We start from the raw sequence: 17,695 nt of genomic DNA, 5'->3' as shown, positions 1-17,695 counted from the left end.
TGCAAGAATTATTCTCCTGTCCCTTTTCTACATCCTTGCTCTGCAAACTAAAATCTTTCACAAAGATTGGAGTAGAAGAACATTATTTTAAAAACTTGAAAATGGTCCACAAATGCTATTAGCTGAAGCTGAAAAGGAATTACAATGGGTAGAAAAGAGGATACTAGAAGCACATGTGGACAGTGTAGATCTAAAACTAGACTGTATTCTGGTTATATTACCATCTAGAGAATATCCTTCAGGGATTTTGATGCGGAGAGAAGATATCATATTAAAATGGATATTTCTACCACATAAACAGAATAAAAAACTAAAAATATATATAGAAAATATCTCTGACTTGATTATAAAAAGTAAATTAAGATTTTGTCAATTGATAGGAAGGGACCCAGCAGAAATTATAGTACTTTTAACTAATGAGGAAATTTCCTCCTCATGGAAAGATAATGAATTTTGACAGAGAGCATGCAGTAATTTTTGGGGGAATGATTAGCAACAATTATCCCAAAAGTGAAAGAATCAAATTCATAAAGAAAATGATTTGGATTCTTCCATGCATTATAAGAAAAACTCCTATTTCTGGAGTTCCTACATTCTACACTGATGCAAACAAATCAGGTAAGGCAGGATATAAATCAGGAAAAATAAGTGGTTCAAAGCCCTTAGAATTCTGTACAAAAGGCCGAATTGTATGCCATTCTCATGGTACTTATGGATTTTAAAGAACCCCTCAATATAGTTACTGACTCTCAATACACAGAGAGAGTCAATTTACACATTGAGACTGCAGAATTTATTCCTGACAATACAGAATTAGCTTCATTGTTTATACAGTTACAAGATACTATCACAAAGAGGATCCATCCTATATATATAACACACATCAGATCCCATACAGATCTGCCAGGTCCCCTAGCACAAGGCAATGATGAAATTGATCGTTTATTGATAGGAAGTGTGCTAGAAGCCTCAGAGTCTCATAAGAAACACCACATGAACAGCAAAGATTTAAAAAAAGGACTTTTCTATCACTTGGTAATAAGCTAAGGAAATAATAAGGAAATGTCCTTCTTGCTCATTCTATAACCAAACTCCTTTACCACCAGGCAGTAACCCTAAAGATATAAATAGGAATGAAATATGGCAAATAAGATATGTTTCATTTTGCAGAATTTAAAAAATTAAAATATGTGCACCACACTATAAATACATTTTCAGGGTTTCAATGGGCCACTGCTCTGAGCTCTGAAAAGGCTGATTCTGTTATCACACACCTATTAGAGGTAATGGCCATTATGGGCATACCTGCACAAACAAAAACTGACAATGCTCCAGCATATGTCTCTAGCAAATTGAAACAGTTTTTTTTTAGTATTATAACATAAAGCACATAACTGGTAAACCACACAATCCTACAGGACAAGCAGTAGTTGTCCTGTAGGACAATTATACTTTAAAGGAAATGCTCCATAAATAGGCCAGAGGAACCAAGACACCAAACACAGATTATATAATGCTTTATTAACATTAAACTTTCTTAATGCTAACGAAAAAGGAAAAACAGCTGCAGAAAGACACTGAACAACAGAAAAAAACTTCTGAACTAAATCAGCCAGTGTACTTCAAGGATGTACTGACCTCAGAATGGAAAGCAGGATATGTGTTACGTCGGGGTAGGGGTTTTGCATTTGTATCTACAGGAGAAGAAAAGCTATGGATACCATCTAAGTTAATCAAGATCCGAGTCGAACAAGAGAAACATCTTAATGAAGAGAAATGACAAGTCATCCAACAAATTAGGTACCATGAGGTGTACGGAGGCCTCTCAAAGGTAGGGGAAGTGTTCTGTTCTTGTTCTTACAGGAAAACAGAGAAAATCTATCATCAAACAGCCAAAAGACACTGAACATGTAGGTACCTACAGAAGAGAAGACAGCTCTTCAGAAACAATCACTTAAGGAAGAGGAATCTGATTTATGGTAAAAATATTTAATTGTAGTAAACTATTTCTATACAGAAATCTATTTCTCTCTACTATCTAGTATTCCTGTAGTCCCAATTCATGTAAACCAATGCTGGCTTTGCAGTTGGATTTGGCTTTCCTTCTCTAAATTCAAGCATGTTGCTAAGATTAAATTCACAGTTTCTGCCTTATATCAAGAAGCCAATTGGTGTAAGGCAGAAGAAAACAAAATCTGGGGACTCATTTGCTTATACGCAATTTTCTCTCTGAAATCTTAATTTTCTCATATACATTTTAATGCTTATTGTTGCCTTTCCCTATATGTATATCTTAAAACTTGAAAATTTTACATTCATATTGATGTTTCAGTTTCCACAAGGAATAATAACAATTCCTAATAGCAATCTTTGAACTCTCTGGAAAGAAGATGGGGCCCCACTTCATAATTTCCACTTGACTCAATCTGATGATGCATCTGGACTACAAACATCACCCTAAAACTGGTCTGAGACTGTTTTGCTCAAGACAACTCCTAACTAGCTAGCTGTTATGGTGCACCTACTTATTACACCCTGGCCAGAGTTTCAGATAGAACTCCAGTCAAGCATTTTCTGCCACACAGAAACTAGCTAAATATGTCACAGCCAGTCCTGTCGAGAAATTTGGTTGCTAAAAATTTTCTTCCTACAGGATCCCATCGAGCAATCATTGTCCCATTTCAGCAGGAAGTCATTTTAAGATAACAATGTCCCTTTCCCTACTGTTGGCATTTAGGGATAATACTCATCTTCTTAGAGCTAGTTTAAGTTACTCAGGGTTGGGTATGGAAGATGATGCTTAGACTCAGGTATCTCTTTTAGACAGGGATAGGGTATGGCTGGGAAAGGTATGGTTTACATGGGATATAGATAAATTAGCCTATCTTTTTGTGAATTATTTTAGTAATAGTTAGATTATTATACATCTTACATTGTTATAGATTCTTGTTATGTGGTAACCTATGTAAAATTAAGTTTATATTCCCTTCCTGGAAGAATTGTATATTATATTTTGTTATATTGTGTAAAACCTTTTCAATTATGATGTTTTGTACACATTATCCTTACCATATTCTATGTATATATACTTTTACTTATGTTCAAGACATTTTGTATATTGATACAATTAAGGATATTTTTATCATGCTGCTCTTTATAGCTCTACCTCTGGTCTAGACATTTCTACTCTACCTCTGTTGTAGGGATTTACATGTATATATACCTACATAGTTATATTGCTAAGGTATTTGTCCCTGCTTTACTCAGGGAAGTTTTGATCAGTTTTATAGCTACATTCCTGAGTATTACAGATTATCTTCACTCATGTTTCCTGTACCTATAAGATTAGTCAGACATAGATGTTTAATTTTCAAACACGTCAGAGACATGCAGAACATGGCATTTAAATGTTTTAATATTAGTACTCCATTAACACGAGACACTGTTGCTCCTGACAGCACCGTGCACTTTCCTGAGAAAATGTTGGACACTGTTGTTGCTCCTGCTGGAGTCCATTCTCGCCTCAGCTAATGGCCTGTTGGCTAATGGCCCCCACCTTGACCACTGATTTGGACATGCGATCCTTTGTGCTTGCAGGAGACAAACATAAAAGACTGCTGGACCTTGCCAAGTCAGGGTAAGACAGCCTCCCTGCTGTTGTTGTGGTCTGTCAAGTACTCTTGGCCTTAGCCAAAACTGGGTGTACCAACGTTGCTGTGAGACCTAGGGTGACTGTCCAGGTAGCTTGCTGTTTCTGTCCTCGCTGCATCTTTTGGAAGTTGCCCATCTGCACTTCCTGTCTACCCTATTGTTATTTTCCTTCTCAGGTCTTTAATGAGGTTGAAGATTAAACTATCACAACTATTATTCTTTCTTCCTAGTTAGACATATTAGGTACTAGACTTAAGCTTTCCAGCCTAAGACGACTCTATTATAAACTCCATTATGCCTTCACCCTAGGACTAGATAAGTAAGTCTTAAGTTTGTATGTCCTTGATTTTCCTTTTCTTAGAGCACACTTATTATTCACTGTTTTGTATATAGTTTTATATCAAGCCTAAATCTTTTCTTTAGACCAAAAGAGGAATTGTAGTGAGATATTCACTTTGTGGGCACCTGTGGCACAGGCCACACCCATTGGGGGTGGGGACAGGGGCGGATGACCTGGGGGAACTAAGTCTGAGGAGGCCCCCACCCCCAGCTCTGTGGGGACAGGAGCACTTCCGGAGGCATCGTTGGGACCAGGAACCTGCTGGTGCTCATCTGTCTATGCTGTGAGTTATTTCTCCCTGAATAAACATCTATTTGACCTATTTGTTTCTCCTGATCCTTATTAAAACCACAATACCCAAATGTCTTTATTTGATCTAAGGTTTCCTGTAGCCCAGTTGACCTGAACCTGCTATGTAGCTGTGGCTGTCCCTGAATTTCTGATCCTCCTGCTTCAGTCCTTCTGAGTGCTGGGATTACAGGTGGGAGCCACCACAGTGTGTGTGTGTGTGTGTGTGTGTGTGTGTGTGTGTGTGTGTGAATGTGAGTGTGGGTGCTGTATGCACTATTATATGCCTAGCACTGTGTCTTGGGCTACAGTAAGAGCTAAGTAGATGTCATATATATTTCGCATTATTCCCTTTGTACAACACAGGACTTCTCTCTGTTGAGCAGCCAGGGGCCCATCTTTATTTATTTTAGGAGAGGGTCTTACTTTGTAGCCCTGGCTGACCTGGAACCCAGAGATCTGCCGGCCTCTACTTCCAGGGTATGGGATTAAAGGTACAGGACACTCCCAACCATCCTTTTTGTTTGACAAATTGCAACCCTCCTGCCTCAGCCTCGAGTAACTAGGATTGCAGGTACAGGTACACACTACCACGATTGGCTGGGTAGGTTTTCAAACACCTCAGCCATTGCTTGCTTTGAATTCAGCCCCTTCAGAATTGTTTGCCATTTGGTTGGTTTGGCTTTTTTTTCACCTGCCTCTCCCGTTTGTCAGTGATCTTTAAAAACCGATCACCAGGGAGAGATGGGTCAGTGGTAGAGTGCTTGCTGCAGCATCAGGAGGGACGGAGCTCCAATCCCAGCACCTAAGAAGCTGGACCCCTGAACAGGCCCATGCCTCTTTCCCAGAGGGACAGACGCAGAATCGCTAGGTCTTGCTGGTTTACAGCCGACCCAAGAAAACGCCAGCCCCAACTTCAGGGCGAGACTGTGTCAACTGAACAGAGCCTGACGGCAGTGGTCACACCTTTAATCCCAGCACTAGGGAGGCAGAGGCAGGCAGAGGCAGGCAGAGGCAAGAGGATCTCTGAGTTCGAGGCCAGGCTGGTCTACACAAGTGCCAGGCTACACAGAGAAACCCTGTCTCGAAAAACAAACAAAACAAAGCAGAGAGGGGTGGAGGAGGCCGAGCGGGTGCTTCTGGCCTACGTGATAGAAGACACCTGGGTGCCCTCTTCTGGACTCGGTCCTGGAGAATCAGCACGCCCGCATGCGTACACAAACATCTCCCGTGTGAACCAAACTCAGGTCATCTGCAACAGCAGCGTTGGTGAAACGCCTCTGGGGGGGAGACAGGCACATTTATCCCTCATTCTGAAGTTCTAACGACAACCCAAAGATGGTGTGACCTTAAAACTGCCGCACTGGACGGTCTGCACCCAGGAGGGGCGGCAGCTGCCCCATGGTTGCAGAGAGAGGCCCCTTGGCTTCAGCCTTTCCCAGGACATCCTGTAGCCCCGCCCCATGAACCATGACCCCGAGGCAATTAGGGCAGAATTGCACACAGTTGGTAGCAGGGCTGGCTGGATACTCAGGTGAGGGTCCCTTGACCCTCCTGCCGCCTCCTAGGAGAGATGGGAATAGTCAACAGGCCCAGCTCACATTCCACCCTCTTCTGCAAGCCTGGGATGCATGTTGACCATCCTAACGCCGGGGAGGTACCCTCCCTCGTTCATTCCTGTCTCCAGAAGATGGCTGATGCTGAGTCTGGAGGAGGGTGTGTCTTCTACCACAACCAGTGAGGAACAGACGAGGAACCAGGACGAGAAACAGCAATGGGGATAGTCTGAACGGGCGTGGACTGTAGTAACAGCCTATGAGTGTAAGCACAAGTGTGCGGGTCACCTGACTAGTGTGTCCTCATTCAGCCAGGTGACAGCAGTTGCTGCTCCACCACCAGCTGCCACATCCATCACAAAGCATGCGGGACTTAGTTCTCTCCAGCATCCCTTCTAGCACCTTCTCAACTTACAGGGGCTGGCAGGAGGGGGCACTACTTCCTGCCCACCCTTGCTTTACTTCCCTAGGTCCTATAACTGAACATGTACCAGGTTACCACTGCAACCTGCCCATCATCAGCCCTCTTTGTTTCAGGGGTCTCTAGGACCTCTGTGGCCAACAACTCCCAGGGAGCTGACCTATGCCTAGCCCTCGGCTCCCCGCCAGCGAGCAACCTTATGGCTTCTGGGAGCATCTGTTTCTACTCTCACCCAGACAACCTCGCTCACTAGTTAGCATGTACAGGCCCTGGCTGTTGGAGCCTTTTCCTAATCACCTTGCTGAGTATCACTTAGGGTGGGCCATGTACAACCATAAACCTCCCAAGAATTGCACAGCAATAACGCTTTTGAACACTTTTGAGAATTACTTCCCCATGCATGATTGCTTTAAGAGGCACTCACATGTTGTTCATGAGGGTTTTGCTATGTAGCCCAAGCTGGCGTAAAACTCAAGAGATTCACCTGCCTCTATCTACAGGGCGCTAAGGTTGATTAAAAGTGTGTGTCCCCTGGGTGAGGATGGCGCATGCCTTTGATCCCAGCACTCAGGAGGCAGAGGCAGGAGGATCTGTGTGAGTTGGAGGGCAGCCTGGTCAACAGAGTGAGTTCCAAGTCAGGCTCCAAAGCTACAGAGAAATCCTGTCTCGAAAAACAAAACAAAACAAAAACAAACGTGTGTATCACCAGCTAAGCACTGGGCTGAGCTCCAGGAGTCCAGCTGAAGAGAGGGAGGAGGGATTATATGAGCGGGGAGGGGGTGGGTCAAGATCATGATGAGGGAACCCAGAGACAGCTGACCCAGGTTCGTGGGATCTCAGACTCTGAACTTACAGCTGGGGAGCCTGCATGGGACCAACCCAGGCCCTCTGCATGTGGGTGAAAATTGTGTGGCTTGGTCTATTTGTGGGACCAGGATCTGGCCCTGGTACATGAGCTGGCTTTTTGATGGAATGCCTCAACTTTGATGCAGGGAGGAGCTTGGTACTGCATCAGCTTGATAAACCATGCTTTGGTATATCATGGGAGACCTTACCTCTTCTAAGGAGTGGATGGGGGGGTAGAAAGGAGATGGGGGAGCGAACCGGAGGACAGGGACAGGAAACAGTGGTTGGCATGTAAAATAAAAAATTTAGTTAAAAGAATAGAAAAAGTGTCACCATATCTGACCCAGAAGTTATTTCTTACTTCCCCCGGTGGTGTCCAGCCATTGCTGGTACCCTGGTCTCTCTGGTGCGTTACTCTCTGAGGCCATCTCCACACTCACATGGTGGACCCCACTCATCAAGCAGTGTGTCACTTTGAACAACACGGAAGAATGCCATCGGGACCCCCCCATACCCCACCTCCAGGTGGTTCCACCAGTTACATGTGTCATCCTCCATACGACCCATGCCTCTGCCACTCACTTCCTCTACAAACCTACAGCAACAGTCAAAAACTCCCTCTGCAACCAATCTGCCTTCAGACAGTGACGCTTCGGCTTGCTTCTAACAGGAACGATAGCGTGCTCTTCCCAAACGCATCCTAGATTTTGGTATCTCCTGACAACTATGGCAAGTGTTGGGAATATTCCTTCCCTGTAGACATACACGATGCCCACCCCTAATTCTAAAGTTCCAAGACTAAGACACAGTTCCACCAAAGTTCACGGGAAGGAGGCGGGGGACCAGTGAGTTATTAGGCTTACCTACAGAACAGCGAGGGAGAAGTTAAGAGCCCAAGCAAAGGCGGTGTGACCTTAAAGCGGCCACACTGGAAAGTCTGCACCCAGGAGGGGCAGCGGCTTCCCCATGGTTGCTGAGAGAGGCCCCTTGGCTTCAGCCTTTCCCAGGATATCCTCTAGCTCCGCCCCCATGAACCACGACCCCGAGGCAATTAGGGCAGAATTGCACACAGTTGGTGGCAGGGCTGGCTCCTAAGATCATCCTGCCTCTTCCTAGGAGAGATGAAAATAGTGATGAGGGTTGTGAGCAGGCCCAGCCAAACTCTTGACGATGGTGGTAGTTTGGCTCCTGTACAAAGGAGCAAGCACTGTTAGGTCTCAGACTCAGGACAAAAGGCTAATTACATATTGCCTATTAACATACCAACCTGGACTCATGTCCGCCAGTCTCCCTCAGTCCCTACTGGTTACACAGTCCTCCTGGCTGGCATATTTGCCACCTACTCCAAACTCTCCAACCGAGGGACTGCTTTCTCCAGCTTCTCTGATTCCTATGTAACCAGCCATTTTGGCTGCTGGGATCCCTGCCTCTTGCCCTCTTGACCGCTTGGTTTGAGGCTCCTGTCTTAACCCCACTCTCCTCCTTCTCCATCAGAGCAGCTGTGAGTACCGCACAAGATCCCCTCAAAAGATCATCATCCCTCGGAAGTTGCCTTGCCGCATAGAAGGTGTGGGGTCATTACAACCCTCCCTGTGAGACCCCAGCAAGTCACTCCCTCCTGGGCCGTCCTTTCCCAGTCATCCTGCCCAAGGGTCCATGGGCGGAAGACCCCATCCATGCAGGTCTATGGAAATGACCTTGCAAGTTGAGGGGAATCGGCTAGGGTATCAGTTGTTTAGGTATCACTTTACTCATGTTCCTTCAAGTAAAACTAATGAAATGAGCGGCAGTGCCACCCACCTTTAACCCCAGCATTTGGGAGGCAGAGGCAGGTGGATCTCTGTGAGTTCGAGGCCAGCTTGGTCTACAGAGTGAATTCCAGGACAGCCAGGGCTACACAGAGAAAACCAAATTAATTAATTATTGGCCTATCAAGCTAGATTCAAATAGCTCATTATCATGGTCTGTTATTCCTATGCTGAGGTGAATAAGGGATTGGTCACCTTTTCCCAGTGAAAGTTCACATAGTATGGTTTCTTGTGTTTTTGAGACAGGCTGACCTTGAATGCTTTGTTGTTGGTCTTTATTTTATGGGTGTTTGTGTGTGCTTGAGTATGTCTTTGTACCACTTGTTTGCGGAGCCCAGCACTCAGGAGGCAGAGGCAGGCAAATATGACTTTGAGGCCAGTCTGGTCAACACAGCAAGTTCCTGGACAGACTCCAAAACAATTCAGAGAAACTGCCTCAAAAAAACAAAAACAAAAAAAAAAAAAAAAAAATGTGCCAAATATGGGGGTACACGCCTTTTAATCTCAGCACTCGGGAGGCAGAGGCAGTTGGATCTGTAAGTTCAAGGACAGCCTGGTCTACAGAGGGAGTTGCAGAACAGCCAGGACCACACAGAGAAACCCTGTCTCAAAACCACCAAAATTAAAAAAGAAAAAAGAAAGAAGGGGTGGTGGATGGAGAGACAGCTCAGTGGTTAAGAGCACTGGCTGCTCTTCCAGAGGACCTGAGTCCTGAGTTCAATTCCCAGCAACCACATGATGCCTCATAACCATTTATAATTTAATTTGGTACCCTGGCATGCAGGCACAACGCTGTACACATAATAAATAATCTAAAAAAAAAAAAAAAACAAATAACAAAAAATTCTGGAGGCAGAGGCAGGCAGATCTCTGTGAGTTTGAGACCAGCCTGGTCTATAAGAACTAGTTCCAGGACAGGCTCCAAAGCCATAGAGAAACCAAAACACCAGGAAAAAAAATTAAAAAAAAAGTGTACATAGTGTGAGAGCATGTACAGGCTGTACAGGTCATAGTAATGTTTGGAACTGACAGCCAATTTATATATGAGTTGGTTCTCTTCTATGTGGAATTCAGGTCTTCAAACGTGGTTGGTAGCAGTACCTTTACCCACTCAATACCTCACCATTCCAACTGACACACATTTCGTCTGTGGTGCTTTCCTTCCCTCACTTCGGCCTCCTAAGTAGCTGGAACTATAGGCATGCATGTGCTACAGCATTCCCTGACTTTAGAAACCCCAGCTCCAAACCCAGGTCTGACCACCCTGAGTGCTCAACCAGACAAGACAGCCAACATGTAACTAAGATGCAATGGAGGAAGCAAGCACAACCAAGTATCACTTCCTATACCAGGTTTGTTGGCCCATTAGATATCTGAGTTCTCCCCTTAACATTAGCCACAGACGGAGGAGACACTGAAGTTTAGCTATTGGGGCCATTGTGTTAACGACCCTTGGTGGCTTAAAACCTCCTGGTCTTGTGTAAAGACAGAGAAGAAAGGATCGACCTTTTCCTGTATTATTTTTTTGACATGAGTCTTCAGGCTGACCTCGAACTCCTGATCCTCTGGTCCACTCCTCTGCCACGTGCTAGGATTAGAGGTCTACTAATATCACATCTGCCTTTTCCTAGCGTATCTGAAGCCTGGAAAGCTTAAAGCTCTGGCCACGAAGACGTGTTGGAGCAGCAGGACACAAACTGCCATCAACAACTCCAAGAGGCAACACCACCTGTCCTACTGTTTGAACGAGGGAAGTATCTGTCAACTACCTAACACCCCAGATCCCCATTTCTCAGTACGTATACCCTCCTTAGTACCTGCCCCCCTAAATGACCCTAAGAGCCCTGGTTACTCAGGCAACCTGGGAACAGCACATGAAGACAGAGGCTAGCAACAGATGGGGCTATTTTTAAACTAGACGAGGTGGCTCCGTGTCTCTTATCCCACAGAGTGCCTTCCCCAGACCCAAGTCCCACTGGGCATTTTACGTCTCTAAACAACTTACACAAGCTCTAAAGGTGGGTCTTTACCTTACTTTTGGCATTAAGTCTACTTTATATCCCATCTTTCCCAATAGCCAACTAATCAATTTTCACTTACTTCCTTTGTTAAAAAATAATCTTTTATTTCTTTGGAAAGTAGTGGGCACTGCCCTACAGATTTCCAGGCCAAGCTTGGTAAGTGAATGTTCCCCTAGTCTTTGGGTTGGAGTATTATGGTCCCAGCCTTCCCAGGGGCCCAGAACTGCTTCTGGGCCCCAAACCAGCTGAAGGCTTGTGTGAGGCCTTCTCTCCTGACCACCCATTTCCCCATCTCTCCTGCCTCTCCCTCTGGGTGGGGAATTTTTCTCTTCCCATACCAGTGCTGGACCTGGTTGTTCACAAGTGAGGACAAGACCAGAGAGATCTCCAACTTCCTATGAGTGAACGCAGTCCCTTAGTCCTTTCTTCCCTATGCAAGCCTCTGTATGAGTGAGGCCTGAAGGACAAGAGGACCCTCTCAAGAGTGGAGAGAACACCAGCACAACCCTGCCTCAGGAGTTGCTCCTACGAAGTATATTCCTTGCAGTCTCTTGTCCTAGTTTTTGAGTGGCCCTTCAGACAGGGCCTGGAGGGGCGGGTCCTCTGACCCCAGCCCTCTGCCGCTGTAACAGGGAGTGCCCATTAATCCCGTCAGTGTGGCATGGCTGTGATACGCATGCTCTGGGAAGCAATGGGATAAGTCACCATAGGAGTCGTCGTGTGGCTCATTGTGATCCCTGCCAAGGGCTGGGCCATGGACACAGCCACAGGAGCCACAGGAGCCACAGACACAGCTACAGGGGCCATGGAAACAGGTGGCGGTGCCATCCCCTGGGCGATGGTTTGAGCCAAAGCGGCTGACAGTGGCGTGATCTCTGGGTTCAAGTGTGGAGGTGGTGGTGGTGGAGCAGCAGGGGGTGCAGCATTGGTTGGGGGAGCAGCTGGGGCTCCAGCGGGGGCCACGAGTTCTTGCTGGGACACAGCGCGAGGCTGTAGAGCCTGGCTGCTCAGGGTGGTGTGGGTCTGGGCAATGCCATGGTTAAAAGTGGCCACGGTGCCCACAGTGGGGGCCAGAGTTTGCTCAGTTGCTGGTGCAGTAGAGCTCAGGGTCATGACCTTGGCCTGATTGCGGAACTGGGCATTCTGTTCCAGAAGTACCTCGTTGGTGGCCAGTAGGTTGTTGACCTGTTTCTTTAGCTCCTCCACTCGTTTCCTGAGCATGGCATTCTCCTCTTCCAACAGTCTGCACTCCACTCCACGGGATGGGGCCAGACCATACTCATAGGATTCAAAATGGGGGCCATCGGAAGGGCAGCATCCACCTCTCCGGCGCTTAGGGCCTGGCTCGTGGTCCTCAAAGCCCCTTTCAGGAAGGTCATAGATATCGTAGAGATCATGGCGTCGTCCCGAGGGAACAGTGCCTGTTGACCCTCCACCTCCAGCACCTCCACCACCTCGGGCATCAAACTCAAAGTCCCTTTGCAGATGGCGGAACTTGCACTTGGTGCCTCTCTGACAGTCACCTTTGAGGAAGTCGCGGCAGATAGGGACCTCCTCCTTGCCATTGGGTAGGTCAGCAGGTGAAAGGCCCAGCCCAGCTGCCACTTTCTGCCTGAGCCGAGGAGGTAGCTCTCCCGTCTTCTTATACCCATCCTCATCTTCCTTGGAGCCATGGATGAAACGGCAGTTTGGGCGGCTACACTCTTTGTTTTGGAAGTCATGGCAGAAAATAAATTCATTTTTGCTCACCCCCAAGTTGGACACCTCACTCATGTCTGGGTGGCGGTATCGGCAACGCTTGCCTCGCTTGCACACATTCCTCAGGAAGTCTCTGCAGATGGCATCTGAGGTGGCCCCCCCACTGCCTGTCCCTGCACCACCGGCGTCCTCACTGCCGCCTCCAGGGCCTCCACTGCTGTTCCCAGTGCCGTTGGCATAGTTGTCCCGGTCAGGCATCCTGGTCCCCAACTCAGGGTTTTCTTCCTTTTCTTGCCACTCTTGGTGACTGTTAAAAAAGAGAATGTGTCAAACGGGTCCTCCGGTAGGCTCCTGCTCTTCCTGACCATACAGTAGCCAGTCTTCTGGGGCAATGGCTTTGGAGATGGAGAGTCTAAGGGAGGAGAATTCTAGCTGGCCTGGCTGACTTGCAAGAAGTCCCGCCCAGGCCCTTGTGCACCTGGTCTTGGTTGGAGTGATTCACACTTGCCTGGCTAAGGGAGGAGAGAGAGCTGGGATGAAACCACCGTTGCTAACTAATGATGAGCCGGGAGGGGGCAGGGAGAGACTAGAGTTAGAGTTTACCTTCCCTTCTTACTGAAGTTGTGGGTGAGAAATTAGAACAGGTGCGTGAACAGACTGGGTGCCCTAACATGGGCTGTTTAGCTTTGAGATCTTGTGGGTAAAGGGGTACCAATAACAAAATGTCCCTTAACCCCTCCTCCATGTGATCTTAAGTACTTTAGAAATCCTGGGTGGTTCTTCAGGTGACAGCTGTCAATCCTTGGAGGGCGGGCAGCCCTTAAAGCTGTTACTCAATCTCCCAGCCTCCTCTACACACACAGACCCCCTCCACTTCAGGCAAAGAAGCTGTAAGCTCACATCTCTACCTCTAGGTCCCCAGAACAAAACTGTGGGAAGGGGTTAATTTCAAAGGAACAGTGGTGACACCTTCCAGCCCACCCCATGAAAACATCCCACTAATATCAAACCATGGCACCTCCCTACCCCCATAAAAATCCTCTTTATTTATAGACTCTATAAAAGCTTTTTAAGTCTCCTGTTTCCCAAGAGAGCCCTGGAATGTCAGTCCACTGCCCTAATTCTGGCCCCCCCTTCTCCCCATCCCCCAAGTAAGGCTGGGAGTCCCTGCCACCACCACGTGTCAAATCTTCCAAAGGCTTCCTAAGTAGTATTCAGGCTCCCCCTGCTGTCCAAAAGGAGTTCATACATGTCCCTTTGGGCATAAGGATATCTTCCTATTTCCCTGGTTTTGACTTATCCCATTCATACCATTTCCTTGGCTTTGCCTTTAGATTGCCCTAAGATGGCTTAACCAGATCAGAAGCCAGAGGCACACACAGGCATCGGCACAACGAACATGAGTAGCCCCAGGATTAAAGAAACAAGTGATGAAGAGATGGCAGACCCTTAGCAGAGAAAAACGACCAGGTAAACAAAAACGACCAGGTCTTCAAAGCCTGACCGGTCCTCTCAAGTCCTACGAGAGCAGATACCGGATGTGACCCAATTGTCCCAGAGTTAATACCTGAGGTAGCTCAGGTGAAGTCCGGGGCTCCTGTGAGTGTCCACTGCAACATCACTGCTGTGTTCTGAACAAGAAACAAACGAAACAAACCGGAGATTTGGGGGGAAGAGCGTGAAGGGCTTATGGGGTGGTTTTCGTGAACTGGAATGAATTCTGACAGAACGCTAAGAGCTCTGTGGGTTTTCAGATTCTCTTACAAGTTCAAACTGAACGTCGCCTCTCAGAGGGAGAAGGATAAGGGGGTAGAGCCGACCAATAAAGCGAGGGAAGCTAGGTTGCAAAAACGAAAACAAAAACGCAAAACAAAAACCAGTTCTCGGTGAAGGGTGAGGGGGCCTTTACCTCAAGATGAGAAGGATATGGGGGTCAGAGTCCGATCTAGGGTTGGAGTTCGGGACGCCGAGCCTGAGAGCCTGAGAGCTGGACCAGGGCAACGACTGACAGACAGTAGGGTGGGAAGGCGAGCTTAGGCTTGGGGGCGGTGACTCAAACGGTCCCCACCAGCCTGGACTTCGCGGAAAGTCGTGTGGCCCGGCCGGCTCCGCCAAGCGGCGCCAGCGCTAGCTCAGCCGTGGGCCAGGTGACTAGGACACCGTGAGCGGGGAGGGGGTGACATCAGGCTGAGGGGATGGGCAGGGCTGTGACGTCACGGGGCTGGCGTTTGCTCGTGGAGCGGGGTCAGTCGGAGAAGGGGCTCTGTCCTGGGGAGCCGGGCCGGGCCGGGCCGGGCGGGGGCTCGAGCGCCCGGCGCAGCCCAGCCGCTGGGCCGGCCCGGCTCCTCCCCTCCGGGCGCGGCCTCCACCTAAGTCTCCCGCCTCCCTCACCTGCCGCCGCCGCCGTAGTTGCTGCTGCCGCCTGCCGGTCCTCTAGCTTCGACAAAGAGCCGCCCACCCTAAGGCTCTTCCGCTTCCTGCGGAAGGAGGGACGCTCTAGGCGCCGGACCCGGAACCACACTCTATGGTCTACCTTGCGTGCGGCCGGCCGCAGGAAGCTCCCAGCAAGCCTTGCGCGTCACCATGGCAACACGACCTAGCCGGACCCGGAACACGGACGCATAAGCTCGTGCGCGCCCCCTACGGAACGGCGGGACGCAAGGCGCTTGGTTCCGTGGCCTCAGGGGCGAAGCGCACCGGCGACTCCCGGTTCCAGCCAGGCCACACGCGGGCTGGGGCTGTCGCCCACGCAGGCTCCTGGACACTGCGCAGCACAGACCAAACTACACCACAGTAAAAGATCCCCACCCCAATCGAGCCGCAAAAAACACGTGACAGCGGTTTGATTCTTCAGCTGAAACAGCGGGAAAGATGGTTTATTGTACACGGGCTACACTTGGCCAGAGAGAGAACAGAACGAGTCCAGGACGCCGCGGGTCCAGGCCGAGGGCCAGCCGGGCTGCTGGGGTCGTGGGGAAGCCAGGCGCGTCTCCGAGGCGGTGTCTCTGCGGAGCAGGCGGTGATGAGGCTGCACGGACCCTCAGGCCGGCAGCAGCACAGTCGTCAGCTTGTACCAGCATCCCGTCCCGGCCTTCAGCATCCCTCACTTCTGCTCCTCGGCCAGCGAGGCCGCTTTACTTGGACCTCTGCCTCATCTTTCTTCTCTTGCGCTTCAGCCTGGAACGCAAAGCACACAAACCCGCTGGGTCTTCTCTCCTTTCAACCGGGCACCAATCTGCACCGCACATAAGAGCTGCCGAGTTCCACAGGCGCTGGAGTTCTCACTGCACTGGGTCCAGGCGCCCGCCTCCTCCACGACATTTTTCTAGGTTCAACGATAACCCACTAGGCTTCGCCCCACTGCCCTCCGGAGCCAAGCAACATACCTGCGCATTCGCTTCTTCCTCCACTAAAAACGCGATCACGTGAGGGGGGCAAAAAAAAAAAAAAAGTATGTTAGCAATAGGCTTAGGTAGCAACAATTACTATTCATGGAAACGGCTTTCCGAAAGAGCTGGAAGCAACACCGGCTGTTCAGACCCCGGCTCGCCTCATCCCGCGTTTTCCCTCCCCGGTCCTCTCTCCACCTTACCAAGGCTCCAAACGTCCTCTCCCTAGCACCCCTTGAGCACCTTTGCAATCCACACACAGGAGGAACGATGGCGGAGATCCACTGCCTCGCCCTCCTCCCACCGCCCAAGCTCAACGCTTAAGAGATGCTCACCTTCGCTCTCATGGCGCAGGAGTCTCTAGGGCGAAAGAGAAAAGGTTACAGTTAGTTAGCTGCGGTGACGGCAGATGTAGAGATCAGATGCCAACGGATTGCTCTCGAAAGCCCGAACACAGAGGAGACAAACACTCACCGAAGAAGATGGCGTTAAGGCCGAGAGAGCGGCGGAAAGCGGCCTACTGCTTTTTAAGGCCGTGCTCAGTGTCGTCACTTCCGGTGACACCTCCCGTTTCCCCCAAGGGGAGGGGCGGCTCGAACCAGGAACAGTAACTTCCGGCTGTTTACTGGAGGAAACAAAATATTTTGAGTGCGAGTATCAAGCCCCACCTTCTCTAAAATTTGTTTTAAGGACCTTGTATTATTTCATCACGAGCACCTGTTTCCAGTGTGGGTATGAAGAAAAGTAGATGGGGAAAATGTAACTCCCGATTTCTCCCGCGTTGCTTCTTGGGAGTTGCAGTTTCTTGGTGAATACCTCCATTTTATTATGTATAGGAGTGGCTTGTAGTAAGGATTACTGGTTTTAGCCGGGCGGTGGCGCACGCCTTTACTCTCAGCAGAGACAGGTGGATGGATCTCTGTGAGTTCAAGGTCAGCCTGGTCTACAGCGTGAGTTCCAGAACAGCCAGGACTACAGAGAACTTGTCTCAAAGAACTTAAAAAGAAAAAATTACTGGCTTTGGCTTGACCTTTGGTGCACGCCTTTATTACCAACTCTTGGGACCCTTGGGAGGCAGATGCAGAGGCAGGAAGATGTCTCTTGTCAATCAGCCTGGTCTACATTATGAGGCCCTACCTAAAGTAAAAAAAATGCATAAATAAATAAATAAATAAAGCGTAATTTCATTTTGGTTTAATGGCCCCAGAAACCCCCCCCCCCCCCAGTTAAACGGGCTGAGTAAATAGTTGATCTCCAAAATCCTAGAGATTTAAGATTTAGAAACAGCTGAACACGGGTATCACACGCCTTTAATCCCAGCACTCTGGAAGCTGTGGTAGTTGGATCTGTTCCTTCAAGCCCAGCCTGGTCTACAGAGCGAGTTCCAGAGCAGCCAGAGCTACACAGAGAAACCCTGTCTCAAAACAACAAAACAGACAAAAAAAAAAAAAAAAAAAAATTAGAAATGGGAGGGTGTAAAACATCAAGTTGACAAAGCTTCCCTGCTACAAAGACATAATCGTGGTGCTTTGATTTTAAGCCACTATACCTGGTAATGTTTTAAAATTTGTGTCTCTGTTTATATAGCAGGGGCATGCAGGTGCCAACTGAGGCCAGAAGGGGCATTTGGATTCCCCGAAGCCATCTTCACAAGCTGTTGTGCACTGCCCAGCATGG

General features: G+C 48.4%; 1 protein-coding gene and 1 long non-coding RNA gene across 3 annotated transcripts; both read right to left on the bottom strand.

Annotated features, from left to right (window-relative positions):
* Positions 1-11,010: 11,010 nt before the first annotated feature.
* On the bottom strand, positions 11,011-15,123 carry Zc3h10 (zinc finger CCCH-type containing 10). Of its 2 annotated transcripts, XM_051176042.1 has the most exons (4): positions 15,021-15,100; positions 14,539-14,633; positions 14,197-14,260; positions 11,011-12,936 (listed from the first exon to the last, which is right to left on the bottom strand). In XM_051176042.1, exon 4 carries the CDS (start codon positions 12,885-12,887, stop codon positions 11,583-11,585), a length of 1,305 nt encoding a protein of 434 aa, XP_051031999.1. In that variant the 5' UTR covers positions 12,888-12,936; positions 14,197-14,260; positions 14,539-14,633; positions 15,021-15,100; the 3' UTR covers positions 11,011-11,582. The 2 variants fall into 2 exon arrangements, with proteins under 2 accessions (XP_051031999.1, XP_051032000.1); XM_051176043.1 differs by lacking the exon at positions 14,539-14,633 and having other exon boundaries at positions 15,021-15,123.
* A 347-nt stretch (positions 15,124-15,470) lies between these two features.
* On the bottom strand, positions 15,471-16,610 carry LOC127215844 (uncharacterized). Its single transcript, XR_007833976.1, has 4 exons — positions 16,493-16,610; positions 16,354-16,378; positions 16,016-16,038; positions 15,471-15,806 (listed from the first exon to the last, which is right to left on the bottom strand). It is a non-coding gene; the product is annotated as an uncharacterized LOC127215844 (long non-coding RNA).
* Between the last annotated feature and the right edge of the window lie 1,085 nt (positions 16,611-17,695).

The sequence above is a fragment of the Phodopus roborovskii genome, unplaced genomic scaffold (assembly GCF_943737965.1).
Source record: "Phodopus roborovskii unplaced genomic scaffold, PHOROB, whole genome shotgun sequence".
NCBI classification, from domain to species: Eukaryota; Metazoa; Chordata; class Mammalia; order Rodentia; family Cricetidae; genus Phodopus; species Phodopus roborovskii.
The sequence above is the reverse complement of the archived record's forward strand: the minus strand, read 5'-3'. Positions and strand labels throughout refer to the sequence as shown.